Source organism: Astatotilapia calliptera, chromosome 2, assembly GCF_964374335.1.
Source record: "Astatotilapia calliptera chromosome 2, fAstCal68.1, whole genome shotgun sequence".
NCBI lineage: Eukaryota > Metazoa > Chordata > Actinopteri > Cichliformes > Cichlidae > Astatotilapia > Astatotilapia calliptera.
The window spans coordinates 23,704,894-23,719,610 of record NC_137423.1 but is presented as its reverse complement, the minus strand read 5'-3'; the positions used below and the strand labels follow the sequence as shown (position 1 = coordinate 23,719,610).

Genomic DNA, 14,717 nt, shown 5'->3' with positions numbered 1-14,717 from the left:
TTACAATGCATAAAAATCTTGGGAATTATAAGTTTCAGAAAAGAAGCCTAAGTAACAACAGATGAACCGGTGGAATCCTATCATGGTATCACACTTGCTCAAGATTAATGGATCAATTCTTAAATCGTGCTTTTGTACTCTACTTGAGCACTCGAAGGACTTACATCAACATGTCTCAGTCAACCATTCACACACACATTCTAGATTTAAGAGCTTTCTATCATCATAACATTCATATTTAAATGAATGTATTGAGAGCAACTAGGGGTTCAGTATCTTGCCCAAGGCATGCAGACTAGACCGGCCAGGAATTGAACGACCAGCCTTCTGATAGAGATAATAGATGAGCTGCTCTACCTCCTGAGCCCCCAGCAATCTATTTAAACCCAGACTCGTCCATTGGATTCCCAGATGGAGAAGCATGATTTGTTGCTCCAAAGAATACATCTTCACGGCTCTAGAGTCCAACGGCGGCATGCTTTACACCACAGCATCCAAAGCTTTTCATTGTGCTTGATGTAAGGGTTGGATTTAGGTGCTCTGTCATGGAAACCCATTCCATAAAGCTCTCTACGCGTTGTTCTTGAGCTAATCTTGAAGGCCACATGCAATTTGGACATCTGTAGCAACTGACTCTGCCGGAAGTTGGTGACCTCTGTGCAGTGTGTGCCTCGGCGTCTGCTGACCCCGCTATGTGTTTTTCTGTGGCCTACCACTTTGTGGCTGAGTTAGTGTCTTTTCCAGTTGCTTCCACTTTGTTATAATAACATGAACAGTTGACTGTGTGAATATTCAGTAGAGAGAAAATTTCACAACTGGACTTGTTGCATAGGTGGCATCCAATCACAGTACCACAGAGGAATTCGCCAAGCTGCTGAGAGGGACCCATTCTTTCACAAATGTTTGTAAAAGCTGTCTGCACGTCTATGTGCTTGATTTTATAGTGATTGAAACACAGAACTTCAATGATTTGGATGGGTGAAGGAATACTTCTGGAACTACAGTGTATGTTGAGCGTAAAGTTAGAGTTTTCAGTGTCATGAAGCATGACTGTGTAATTCTCAGTCATCCACAGTGGCATGAAGGTGTCTCTTTTTAACCTGACCATGTTAACTTATGCTGAACCCATAATTAGTCTAGAGAAGGTAATATTCAGAGTTTGAGCTTAAAATCAGCTTGAAGTGCCACATTTTAAACTGATTCCAGTAAGCGTGATATAGATCATCTGCTGAAAGGGCGCAATTCATATATGCAATTTGTTAAGCCACGCCTTGGTAACTCGACCGAATAAAGCCCAGCTGTAAAGTTACAACAGCGCAAACTGTGCTTCACATTGTCGCTGGAATTTGCATGTATTCATTTAGTGATGTAGAAAATGTATAAAGCTTTTTATGCCTGGCCCTATTCTACTGCTAAGTCTCTTTTACACTGCTGAAGTCAAAGCTACTAGAACACAGTTTAGAAAATTGATCGACTTGATGATTGACTTATATTTGCAGGCTATTTATCCCCTGTTTAATCAATACAATTCATTTCACTTTCATCTGGTAACAAACTGAAGCGATTTCTGCGTCTCCTTTATCAGACGACAGAGCAACTAATAAAGTATCCGAAGGTACCGAGTACCCTTTCGTGTTAACTGATCACATTTAAAGTTACAGAGGTCTAATGTCCAGCTGTCACATTAGAAACACTGAGCATGAAAATAAAAATATTAATATTCATCCATTCATTTTTTAAAATATATTTATTTTCAGCACTACTCAAAAATTCACAACGACACAGTTACCCTTTTCTTCTTCTTTCTTCTTCTCTCTTTCCTATTCTCATATCAACAGTGTTAAAGCTACATGTTACTCTTATTTTTTATAATCTCTCTCACCTCAATTATGGCTGTGATTGGAGCAGGCAGTGCTTAATTGATCTACTCTGTGCAGAAGAAAAGTCACGTCAAACACCTCCTTTTTATGTGAGCACACACAGAGCGTTAAGTAGAAAGACTGTGTTAACAAAGAAAGTTGCTAACCACCTTTGTGAAACCTGTTATCTCTGACTGCGGTTTTGTCAAGCCAGCTAACACAAACAAATCCTGCTTAGGTTGCTTTGTAATATGTCCCCCTGGTTTTTCTTGTATAGTGGAACAATAGATGAGGCAAAAAATTCCAAAATCTTTTGTGGTCTTTCTTTTGATTATTTTGTATATGATGATATATTGCTCCTGATGTGAGAATCTCAGTGGAAGCATTCTTTTTTGGTTTGTTTTTCCCCCATGATCACATGAATAATATCCTTTGTTTGCTTACCCTGGGCTGCCCGAGGTGAAACCAAGGTTTAAAACATTACACAGCTGGTGCAGAGTAAAGAAATGTAGGATTTCAACCTTGATTTGGCCCATGGAACACATTTCGCCACCTCGCCGTTCTAGGCAACCGAGATGACAAATGTATAAATAAAGCAAAAATCTTCCTGTTCCGATCAAGGTTTGCCTTGGAAATTCTGTGACCTGCTAAAAAGTCATCTTTTTTTTTTACTTAAACCCTGTAAATCTATTTTTCAGGTGAAGGTACCATAGCATAAAGCAGACTTGTTGTTGCTGTGGTTACCTGCAGTTAAATATACCCTTGACTGAGAGATGAATTTTTGTCTGCTCTGTGGACCTGGATCCTACGACGGGCAGCTCAGTGCAGTAATTGGCATTTTTTTTATATTTGGAGAAGGTTTTACCATTTTTTCTTCCACATTTTAAAGGCTGCACATCTGTTGTGAAAATGATGAAGCAGTTTATATATACATAAGCAGAGAAGAGGGAGAACGAGAGAGACAGACAGTGGTACTTTATTTATCCCATATTTGGGAAATTCTTTTGAATCTTTGAACACTACAGATGCTGTTTTGTACCACTTACCAGAGCTCTGCGACAAACAGCACAGCATGTCTCCTTTTGTATTTACAATAGTAAAAGAAAAAATTATAAATCATATCTGTTTGATTTAAAATTTAGTTCTCCAGCGATGACAACAATCCTGCAAATCTTGATCTTAATTTTTTAAAAACAAATGTGACACTTGATGAAAAGCTCTAACGGCATCATTCATAATTTCTTTTAGTAAATTTAAATTTTAGATAGCAGATTTATATTTATAAACAGTTATGACTGATTTGGTAATTTTGAACACAAAAGAAAAACCGTGGTAACATTAAAAAAACACCCCCCAAAGTAGTGCTAGTCAGCTGCACATTTCGACAGGTGCCTTGGGCTTCATGTGTCACATTGGGCTGTTCAGTTAATCAAACTTTAATTTTAATTACAATTTTGGTCTCCAGTGATTATTAAAACAAGGTAATCATGATTTTTAAAAAAAACCTATTATTCTGACACATTTTATGACGACGGTCTTGTTTTTGTCTTTCCAGATTCACTCCCTGCCAGGCTGTGGCATGTTTAGTTTAATCTACTTTTATTAGTTTTTTCGATGACGTTAGAAATCAAAAAGTACAAACAAATCTACTTTTTCAAGGACACATATTTTAAGTAACCTACAATCTGTCATTTTGTTAAATAATTGTGTTCACAATATTGGGTAATAATAACGATTAAAATTATTCCCACATTTACTTTTACGCTTTAATAAAAGTCAGTTTAATCCCAATGCCAAAGAAATATGCCAGTGTCATAACCAAGGATAAGCCGTGTCTCCCAGTCTAGTCAGTTTTGGCTCCTTGATTATGGATGAGAAATACCTCACTGCTTAGAGCTACACTTCTCAGTGACAAGACCTCTTCTCAAGTGCATGGTGTTGTGTCATGTCTCGTCATGTCCTGTCCAACCCGGACTGCTGTCCTCTGGGCAGAAGTAGAATGAGATCAAGAATGGATGACATTTGTTACACCTATTTTGGTCTCTTCATTAGAAGGTGCAAGGCCCCTGTGGCTCAGGCGGGAACTGAAAGTACGGGTGTCATCTGGGAGGTGTGGGAAGTGTTTGACCATAGCAGTCTGATTTGTGCGTATCTGTTAGGTCGTTATTGCACTGCTAATGGTGGCGTTAATGACATGTCACACGCTATGGGATGTATATGTGTGTAATTGAGAGTGTGCGCTGCCATCGTGTCATGACATGTCAGTCGCACAATAAAGGTAATGCCACAACAGCTTGGTTGCTGGCCGCTGACTCACAATAAATAGCAAGAATTCGAAGAACACTTCACTCAGTGTTTTTAGCTTGAGTGAAGTGTAGCTTGTAAATGGAAAAACAGAGCAAGGAAAGGAAGGAAGCGAGATTTAAAAAGAAATATGATCATTTGTATGTGAGAAAGAAACGGAAAGACACCGAGCGAGACAACTAAGTTAGATACCAACTGTTAGTGCACACGGAAACAGGAACACAAGGTACACAAGAATGGTAATCAGTATAATCAAAATCCAATTCCAATAAGAGTAGGTTTAAGTGAATGAAATTGAACTAACAAGAGAGAAATAAACAAAGCAAATAGATTAGTGTGTGTGTGTGTATAGGTGAGTGTAGACATCTGTATCGAGGATTGCAATAGGACAAAGCTTTAGGAACTAGAATGTTCTCAACACTTTGCTCTAATAAAGCAAAGGGCAGTAGAAGATCAAGGGCTGCTATGGTCAGGGTTAGGCTTCACATTATGGTTTTAGTTAAAAAACAGTGTGTTAATTAAACTACTACACTACCGCGTAGCAATTAGTGAGCGCTGGCATTATGCTTGCAAGAATGAACCGGTTCATGTATGGTAACTGTTAAAGGACACTTAGATGAAGTATTGGTTAGGAAAAAAAGTTTTCTGTCTACAGATTTGTTAACGTTTCCTGCCTGCCTTGCTGCTCTGTATACTTATTACTTTCCTGTTGTGATAATTACTACTGCTAAGGTACACTATGCCGCTTGAATGCAAACATGTGTCATTTTTGGCCACTTAGAAATACTGACGGTGTCGTTTATTCTCTACTGGGGTATAGCGACTGAGAACTCTGGGGTGACTACAGGGAGTGCAGAATTATTAGGCAAGTTGTATTTTTGAGGAATAATTTTATTATTGAACAACAACCATGTTCTCAATGAACCCAAAAAACTCATTAATATCAAAGCTGAATGTTTTTGGAAGTAGTTTTTAGTTTGTTTTTAGTTTTAGCTATTTTAGGGGGATATCTGTGTGTGCAGGTGACTATTACTGTGCATAATTATTAGGCAACTTAACAAAAAACAAATATATACCCATTTCAATTATTTATTTTTACCAGTGAAACCAATATAACATCTCCACATTCACAAATATACATTTCTGACATTCAAAAACAAAACAAAAACAAATCAGCGACCAATATAGCCACCTTTCTTTGCAAGGACACTCAAAAGCCTGCCATCCATGGATTCTGTCAGTGTTTTGATCTGTTCACCATCAACATTGCGTGCAGCAGCAACCACAGCCTCCCAGACACTGTTCAGAGAGGTGTACTGTTTTCCCTCCTTGTAAATCTCACATTTGATGATGGACCACAGGTTCTCAATGGGGTTCAGATCAGGTGAACAAGGAGGCCATGTCATTAGTTTTTCTTCTTTTATACCCTTTCTTGCCAGCCACGCTATGGAGTACTTGGACGCGTGTGATGGAGCATTGTCCTGCATGAAAATCATGTTTTTCTTGAAGGATGCAGACTTCTTCCTGTACCACTGCTTGAAGAAGGTGTCTTCCAGAAACTGGCAGTAGGACTGGGAGTTGAGCTTGACTCCATCCTCAACCCGAAAAGGCCCCACAAGCTCATCTTTGATGATACCAGCCCAAACCAGTACTCCACCTCCACCTTGCTGGCGTCTGAGTCGGACTGGAGCTCTCTGCCTTTACCAATCCAGCCACGGGCCCATCCATCTGGCCCATCAAGACTCACTCTCATTTCATCAGTCCATAAAACCTTAGAAAAACCAGTCTTGAGATATTTCTTGGCCCAGTCTTGACGTTTCAGCTTGTGTGTCTTGTTCAGTGGTGGTCGTCTTTCAGCCTTTCTTACCTTGGCCATGTCTCTGAGTATTGCACACCTTGTGCTTTTGGGCACTCCAGTGATGTCGCAGCTCTGAAATATGGCCAAACTGGTGGCAAGTGGCATCTTGGCAGCTGCACGCTTGACTTTTCTCAGTTCATGGGCAGTTATTTTGCACCTTGGTTTTTCCACACGCTTCTTGCGACCCTGTTGACTATTTTGAATGAAACGCTTGATTGTTCGATGGTCACGCTTCAGAAGCTTTGCAATTTTGAGACTGCTGCATCCCTCTGCAAGATATCTCACTATTTTTGACTTTTCTGAGCCTGTCAAGTCCTTCTTTTGACCCATTTTGCCAAAGGAAAGGACGTTGCCTAATAATTATGCACACCTGATATAGGGTGTTGATGTCATTAGACCACACCCCTTCTCATTACAGAGATGCACATCACCTAATATGCTTAATTGGTAGTGGGCTTTAGAGCCTATACAGCTTGGAGTAAGACAACATGCATGAAGAGGATGATGTGGACAAAATACTCATTTGCCTAATAATTCTGCACTCCCTGTAGATCCCAAAATACTAAATGCTGGTTGGACGGTATGTTTCTGTGTTTTGTGGACAATGTGGAAAACATCAAAGTTCAGAGGTGTATTGAAACGTTGATAGTGTACTTTGCTAGGAAACAAAACAGAATGCTAGGAAAATGGATTTTTTATATGCATAGATTGTGCGTGTGTATTTGTTTTGTTTTGTTTTTTTGACAGGCTGCTAGTAACAAAGATACAATATAAAATTGTTGTCATTTATGTGCAGACATAACACTAACTCATACCTTAAGTCAGGTGCTGTTTCTATGCTTGAATCATTCACAGGTCAGTGTTAAGTGGCTTACCAAACAAAAAATACATTAATATCTCCTTTTAACCAATATGCAGTTGTTGTTTTTTTAAACTCTACAATAAGCCTTCAAATTCCTGAAAATGACTGTATTGCCTCACTGGTACAAACAGTGTTTGTTTGATTTTTGTTTTTTTGTTTTTTTCTTTATTCAGCCAAACAGAGTCTTGTAGATTTATTTGGATTTACCTTCACAGACCTATCATTTGGTTGAAACACTGCATGTTATAAGCTGCAGATTTACTTGTTACTTTGCTCAGCAGTAAGTTTAGCTCCCTTTACCCGAGGTACAGTACATAATCATTTGGAGTATTCATGCGCCACACGCTGTGCCTCAGAAAAATAAGTGACATGGGGGAAATAGCAAGCATCTTGCTGAAACTTACAACAATACAATAGTGTGAGTGGGTATGGCATTGGCAGTGATCCATTAAACCAAATGTACTTCCCTTGATAAAACTCATTATGTGTGTGTGTGTGTGTGCGTGAGGGAGCGAAAGTGTGCAATGCACAGTGTATGTGTGTAAGTGTGACTGTTTGTGAGTAGACAGCTTTGTGGGATAGAGGGCCTATCATTAAAAAATCATTTGTGCTTGTTAGCAGTTTGACAGGCAAAGTATAGGCAGCAGGACTCTGCATTATGCTGGTTGACTTTCCTCCACCCCACCGTGTAATTCTGTAAAGGATGTAAAGCAGGCAGAACTTGTGGGTTTCATTGCCTGCAATTATGCTGCTTTTTTTCAGATTGAATAGTTTACAGTCCGGGCCACCCTCGGACATGCCATTTTCAGCATTCAAGGGAGTGCGAGTTCAGAACAAGTTCTGATTTGCCCTGAAGTGCCGAACTAGTGAACTGATTTGCTCCTCAGTGGAGGCTGCATCAAAATCAGGAAGCAAATGCCACTGTTCACGGTAGGTTCTCCAACAATCTCCTGACATGCGTAAAATTACTGTTAATAACAGTAAAAGCCTTATTTTCTTTGGCACAGCTAAGAAATGCAGAAATTTGTTGCTAATAGCAGCCAAAATGTGTCATTTCTTAATATTTTCCATTTTCATTTGCATCCAATTCTGAATTCATCTGCGCTGCACTTTAGTATGCCTGAAGAAATGAACTTCTCTTTTGTGTTTTCTTTTATCTGAATTTTGAAGCAATAAAAAATACATCTATATTGCTTCTTAATAAATGCTTTAGTGATGACATTTTTCAACAGATCCAAGAGAAAGGAAAAGGACAGGAGAGTCAGGGAAGCAGCAGAAATGACCAAGTAGAGAATAAACGCAGCTTGCAGTTAAGGGTCATGCTTCCCAGATCAAAAAATTCCCAAAATTCAATTTATCTTTATTATCTTATAACCTGTCTCCACTGAGTGCATAATTAATCTGTGCAATTAGACAAGACATAAGAGCATGCAAACAGATGCAGAGGAATTTAGTAGGGATTTAAGGATCCTGAAGCAGACCAACACGAACCTCACCTCTTCTGTTTTCCATATAGCTACAGGACCCTATCCTCCCACAGACTCTACCTGCTGCTACCTGACCTTATTGAGCTCTCATTATATTACTAATAGAGGCACAATAGTAACCTGAAGGAAGATTGTAAAACTGAAACACTTCAGTGCATAAACACCGACACAATGGGAGGATTATGTGACAGAGAAACTCTAGCATGGAAACTACTAGTAACAGGTATGCAAACGGAGCTTTAAAATGTGCAGTTTCACTGAGTGAGATTTTCCCTTAAGAACGCCTTTCAAAAGATTAAAATAAACGTTTCTGTTGCTGTAAATAGTTTGTGTGAATATAGGTTGTAAATAGTAGCAGAGAAAAGTGTGCACGTAATGGTATGCTAATTAGCCATGCACTGGTGTTGCTTATGCTAATTAGCCAAGTGAAGCCAGTTCAGGCCTTGTTGAAATATGCTAGCTCTGTCAGAGCTGTAAGACTTAAATTTTATTGCCTGAAGATTCTTTAAAAAAAAAATCATAATATTATTATTTTTTAAATATCCTAATGAAGTGAAAATACTTTTGATTTAACTTTTTTTTTTATATCAATATAGTCCAGAGACAGTTCCTTAAAGTTTGAGTGAGAAAGCTGGTGATTGAATTAACATTGTGTCAAAGCAATGAAAAATGATCCACAGTTTCATTTGCACAGGCTGCCGCTGTGCTACACTGTGTGTGAAGATGGGGGTGGGGGGTGCGCTTCCTTTTAAGCTGATAAGGGAAAAAATAGGGAGTGAAACAGAGAGTGAGGCAAGCTGATGACGAAAAAGGGGATCATAAGATGCGGTAGTGAAGACTGATGAAATCCTTGGCCATGGTAAACACTCTTTGCAGGGAGAGAGATGAAAAGAGGAAAAGATGGAGGTAGAGCAGACAGACAGAGCAGTGAACAAAACGGCAATAAAGTGGATTTAATGAAAGCACCTCAGCAGAGAGACAAAGAGCAGGGGGAAGGTGGTTGGCCTTAATGGGAATGCATGTTAAGAAAAGGGTCAAAGTTCAAGGTCTCTTTTTCTGTCTGAAGTAAGGATGGACGATATGAGACTATTTTCACAATACTATTATGCTTATATGGTTATTTTTTAAAAACCTACATCGGTGGTGGAAAATGAATAAACAGCTTTGCAAATCACTGTTTCCATGGTGATGAGGTGAAGTCATGTGTAAAATGAAGTGAGTATTGCATGGTTGTTTACGTCAAAAATGGGATTGCTAATGATCAGTATCTGTCTGCTGATTTTGATAAATATCTGAATGACTTCTGTGTTTTAAAAATGCCTTTCTAGCTATAAATATAACTTTTCGGTAGATTTTCAGTATGATGCCCAAGCCAGTTCGTGGCAAAATATCACGGAGTGGAGATGAGGGTTGTGGATATTCTGTGTAGCACACCTGATTTTTAATCACGGATTAGTCTTTCTGATCATTAGATATTAGAAGCCAGGACTAAGATACAGATGCTGAGATAAAGTTTGCGACTAGAGAACTAGTTCAGTTCATTTTTATTCAGTGCATTACAATAAAAAACTTGAGCCACCCCTTTTTTCTTTAAATTTTGCTTCCAAGGAGCCAGACTTTCTTGTACTTTTTTAAAGGTGCTCTAAACTAATTGTTCTCCAGCCTTTCTAAAAGAAATTATAGGTTTTCTATGGACATTTGCTGATTTTTCACACATTTTCAGTGTCCTTGTACCAATTTTCAGGGGATTGGTTTTTCTGTTAAGTCACTTAACGCTGACATAACACTGACCTTTTTATGCTTGAATGATTAAAACATAAAAAAGCACGTAACTCAAGGTAGGAACAACTGTTGCGTCTACATGTGAAAGACAAGCTAGCAAAGAACCAGCTTTAAATCCTCTTAGCTAGCAGACGCCAAAGGACATCATTTGTTCCCAGTTCTTGTTGAATCTACAAAAAATGTCAACAACAGGCTGCCAGACTTTCGAATGTCCCTCGAGAAGCCTTGAAAACTGTTCATGAAGGCTACTTAAAGAAGTGACAAAAAGGCTTGCCTAAGAGAGTTAAGGCTGTGTTGAAGACAGGTGGTCATACCAAATACTGACTTTAAAGCATTCTGTTTTACTTTATATACTGTATAGCCCTGCATGTTTGCATATGTCTCAATTTTCAAATTTCCTAGTAAAATATACAGACTTTCGCAAAGTACTATATATTTGCAAGTATTATTGGTACCGTGGCGCACTTGAAGACTGATAAACTTGGGCCTTTAGTAAACAGAAGCTCTCTGGAACATCAGTAAAATCATGGTGGGATAGCTTTTGGCTCTTTGGATCCTGAAACTTGTTAGCACACAGACAATTAACAGACACAGATGTGAGCAGCCCAAGTTTGCTGCCAAAATGGCACAAGCCTTAAAACACACATTAATGCGCATAAGGGCGGGCATGACAGCGACGGTGTCGTATGGACGGACAGGGACTGATTTGATTAGAATTCAGTGCCACATTTTGCCCCACATCTGTCATAATATCATATAACAAACATGCAATTGGTTTTCTGTTTGAGGAATAACTGAGATAGATTTTCACGTCTGCTTCAACCCCTCGCCCCAATCCATCTTTCTTTGAATACATAGTGCATCGGGCGGTGTCTCCAGCTGATGGTGATAAGGAGAGATTGGATTTTACATGTGTAATCACTGGTTATGAGATGTTAATTGTACAGAGCGGTGTCCTGTGGGATGTAACATTAGATACGTCCATGCACGCACACAATGCATACAAATGCACTCAAGCATACACTTAAGTGTTGTGTAACTGTGTCCACGCAGTGTTTGTGTAGACTAGCTGTGTTTGTAGCCCAATTATTGTCATTTTAGGCGGATGGGATAATCTGCATAAAAACTCATCCTGACTGTGATTGTGGAGTAGACGCTTTTCTAGCAAGCAGAACAGTTCTGGATAATTTGCTGACTGATGTTAAAGAACCCATGTGCTCTACTCTCTCAGGCCTCCTGGAGTTTTCTCCTGTCCTCCTGCGATACTTCATCTCAGGTATGAGTTCATCGACTTTAGTTAGATCCTGTAGTGTAAATTGCCAACAAATTGTCAAAGTCCCTTGGCTCACGGATTGTAAAGAAGGTTCCTTTTGTCTCCCTTTTATGAGAAGTGGGAGGAAAAGACAATGAAGCGAGGAAAACGAGGAATGGTAATACTCGCTGATGTCTTGTGGTGCTTGGGTGCCTTTGCACTGTAGCTTGTTGGAAGCTTGGCAAGCTGTAGCGCATTAGCCGAATCCACCTGTGGAGCTTTATACTTGCCTCTGCTCTCTAGCCTAGTCCATCTGTTTGCCTGAGTAGAAGTATAGAGCCTTTCACCACTTCCCTGGCTGTGTTTCCCTCCGCATTACTTTCAGCAGAACTCTCGAGTTCCGCCGAGCCTGTGAAGAGGAGCCGTGAAGATCCAGCAGACGATTCTCATCTGTTTAATTCCTCTTTCTGTGATTGCGTCCGTACGCCTGATGAGTCACAGTTAACCCAGTCACACAGCTGTGCGATTCCCAGCGCGCTGATTCATATAGTGTGCCGCCACAATGCCAACCTCTCTCTCTGCTCGCCTCTTCCTTTACCCTCCCTCACAAACTGCTAATGAAGTGAATCACAACTGTTTTTCCCCCGATCCCTTTACCCCAACAGCTGATGGTGAGCGATTGCATCCACAATACTCTTTTAATTAGTATAGAGAATAAATTGGTTGAGCATGCCTTTTTCCTTAATTGCTTTTTCCTCAGCTTGGATTTAATTGGGCCGCAGCTCTGTTTATTGATCGCCTTTGATGTGCTTTAATTTGGATAATTTTATATATTTATTTTGGACGTGACGAGTCGGTTTGTCTTGAGGGGAAGAGTGTTAGGCGGTGGGGCTGGTGCTGCAGCAGACTGCGGTACATTCGGCAAGCCTGGGGTCCAGCGTGCAATGGCAACTAGGTGGGGAGATGATCAAACCCAGAAGGCAACGAAGCAGCCCCACTAAAGTCTGAGAGGCCTCAAGTGAGCAACTCTTTGATCTCACATCAACACCTCATGAATGCCAATGTGGATCAGTAAAGCAAGGCAGCCGGGCCTTCTCAGCCAGCCTTAACAGGCTTGCAGGCCAGTACATATTTCTTCCAGCAGCTAGTTTTTATTTTGTGCCTGATTCATGCTGCGTCATCTCTCCCCCTCCTGCCTGCCACAACAAAGCGCAATTTTCCTCCTCCGCCTCCGTGGTTTCATAATTAGTGTGCTTCTCTGCGTGTGATGGTGGGTTTGTTTTCCAGACGTGCGTGAGCATTTGCTTGTGCGAGCATTCGTTTGTGCTAGTGCGATCAGTTTTGCTGCATTTACGCACATTATTCTCAGCAATCCCCTTAAACCCATCTTTCTCCTTCGCAGGGGGCAACTTCACCCTGGCTGAGCTCGGAGTGTGCGAGCCGTCTCCCCCTCCGCACCCCGCCGCTGTTCCCTACTGTCCCGACCTCGGCCTACTCCAGCGGGGTTACTCCCTTAGCGCTGGCTCTGACGCCGACTCAGACCCCGAGGGGCCGCTGTCTCCAGAGCGGGCCATCCAGCTGTGGGCCGGACGAGGAGGGGTAAAGTCCCGCCGAAGCTCAGGAGTGTCCAGTCGCGAGAACTCAGCCCTCACCCTCACTGACTCTGAGAATGATAACAAGTCCGATGATGAGTCAGGTAGGACAAAGGACTCTCAGAAGATCGAGATGTGTTTCATTTATTAAAGTTGAGGCCCATAATCTGAGAAAAAAGAGTATGAATTCGATGAGAATGTGTGAACATAGTGAGGCTGATGCTCTGGGCTGATGTTATATGAAATGGGATCATGAAAGGGAATGTATGCATAAATCTTACACAATATTGTGAAAACCTCTCTCCGACAGACAGCCATTGCTTGAATTGCGAGAGAGTTGGATTTATTGATTAAGTCTGTTTGTGATCTGAAGAACAGTAGTTGGACACCCCCCCAGAGGGCCTCTTTATTTTCATCAATAGCACTTAGCCAAAACCCTCTAACTCCACCCTTTTAAGCCACTTATCTGCTGATATCTCACCACTGGTCTGTCAGTCTTCAAAACAAGAAGATAAAAAAAACAACTTCTGAGCTTTTTTGGGGGGAGCGCCGATTGCATTTTAGCTTTTGTGAGAGGAGCTAATCTCGCTTCTCCAATTGCATCTTTTCTCTAAATCGCCCCGTGACTGCGAGAGTGCGTTTCTCCCAGGGGAAATCTCATTCCTCCGGCAACTTTGTTTATTGCCAACTTCCCATTTCCTTGTTAATCCTGACGCAGTCGTAAACCCGCGCACGGGCCTCACCGAGGTGTCAATGGAGGTTAATGAAAAGTGGATGGAAGGAAGAGCAACAGTCTAATTAATTGAATTCTCGGCAGCCGCACATATCAGCTGTGGATCAACCTCTGTTGGACTGTGAGCCTCAGAATCCGAAACAACTTCTGTCGACTGATCAAACTACTCAACACCTATTAAACACGTCAAGAAACACCTTCCCTGAGATGCGCTTCTCTTCCAACCACCCGATAATTGCTTTGTGGTTAATTACCAAGCTAATCTTGCAGCCACAGATATCAGCTGCAGACGCCGCTCTCACTCTCTCTGTTTCAGGGCCAGAGGAACAGCATTGAGCACTCTGTCGCCTGTTTTTCAGGACCTTGCAGAATTAGCTTCTTAATCCACCTCTGTATTGTGATAATCACTTGCCTGCAGTATGATGTCACCGAGTGTCGATTGTTCAGGCGATCAAAACATGTCGCTTGTCAGTGTCGCAACATAAACGTTGTCAAAAAAGTAGTATTCAAGTCTATTCATACGCTCCTGGGGGGGTCAGACATTCATACTTTTGATTATGCAGTACACGTCTCAAATCAAAGTAATTTTAATTTAATTCCACTTCAAAAGTTTGCCTTCTATAGAAGCATTAGGGAAACCACCATCTCACACCTTTAGGCCCGTCTCGTGGTTTCACAGACTGTAGATTTAGATCAGGCGTCTGCACTGGTGTCTCTGCCAGCATGAAGAGATCAGAGGCAACGCAGCAGCCTGATAAAAAGACGAGTGTATGTGTGTCTGATCAAGTCAATCCATTAGTTATTTAGTCTCTCTGAGTGAGGAAATCTCACCCTCTGCTCCTGCTTCTGCTTCCAAACAAAACACCAGATACAGCATACATCGAGCGCGTGTTGATCTTGTGTCGATTTTGCACACGTGCATATATGTTTCTGAGTTTGACATGTGTCCTATATCGCTTGTCTATCGGCGTGAGAGTGTATAAGTCTG

The 14,717-nt window shown here is 41.0% G+C and overlaps 1 protein-coding gene across 1 annotated transcript in view; it reads left to right on the top strand.

The window, feature by feature from the left end:
* LOC145432173 (teneurin-2-like) overlaps positions 1 to 14,065 on the top strand; it is an 80,860-nt gene extending 66,795 nt beyond the window's left edge. Inside the window, exons 3-6 of the mRNA XM_080308787.1 lie at positions 11,384 to 11,428; positions 11,544 to 11,582; positions 12,807 to 13,100; positions 14,046 to 14,065. Coding sequence (XP_080164913.1) covers positions 11,384 to 11,428; positions 11,544 to 11,582; positions 12,807 to 13,100; positions 14,046 to 14,065 — 398 coding nt within the window. The remainder of the gene's footprint in view (positions 1 to 11,383; positions 11,429 to 11,543; positions 11,583 to 12,806; positions 13,101 to 14,045) is intronic.
* Positions 14,066 to 14,717: the final 652 nt, after the last annotated feature.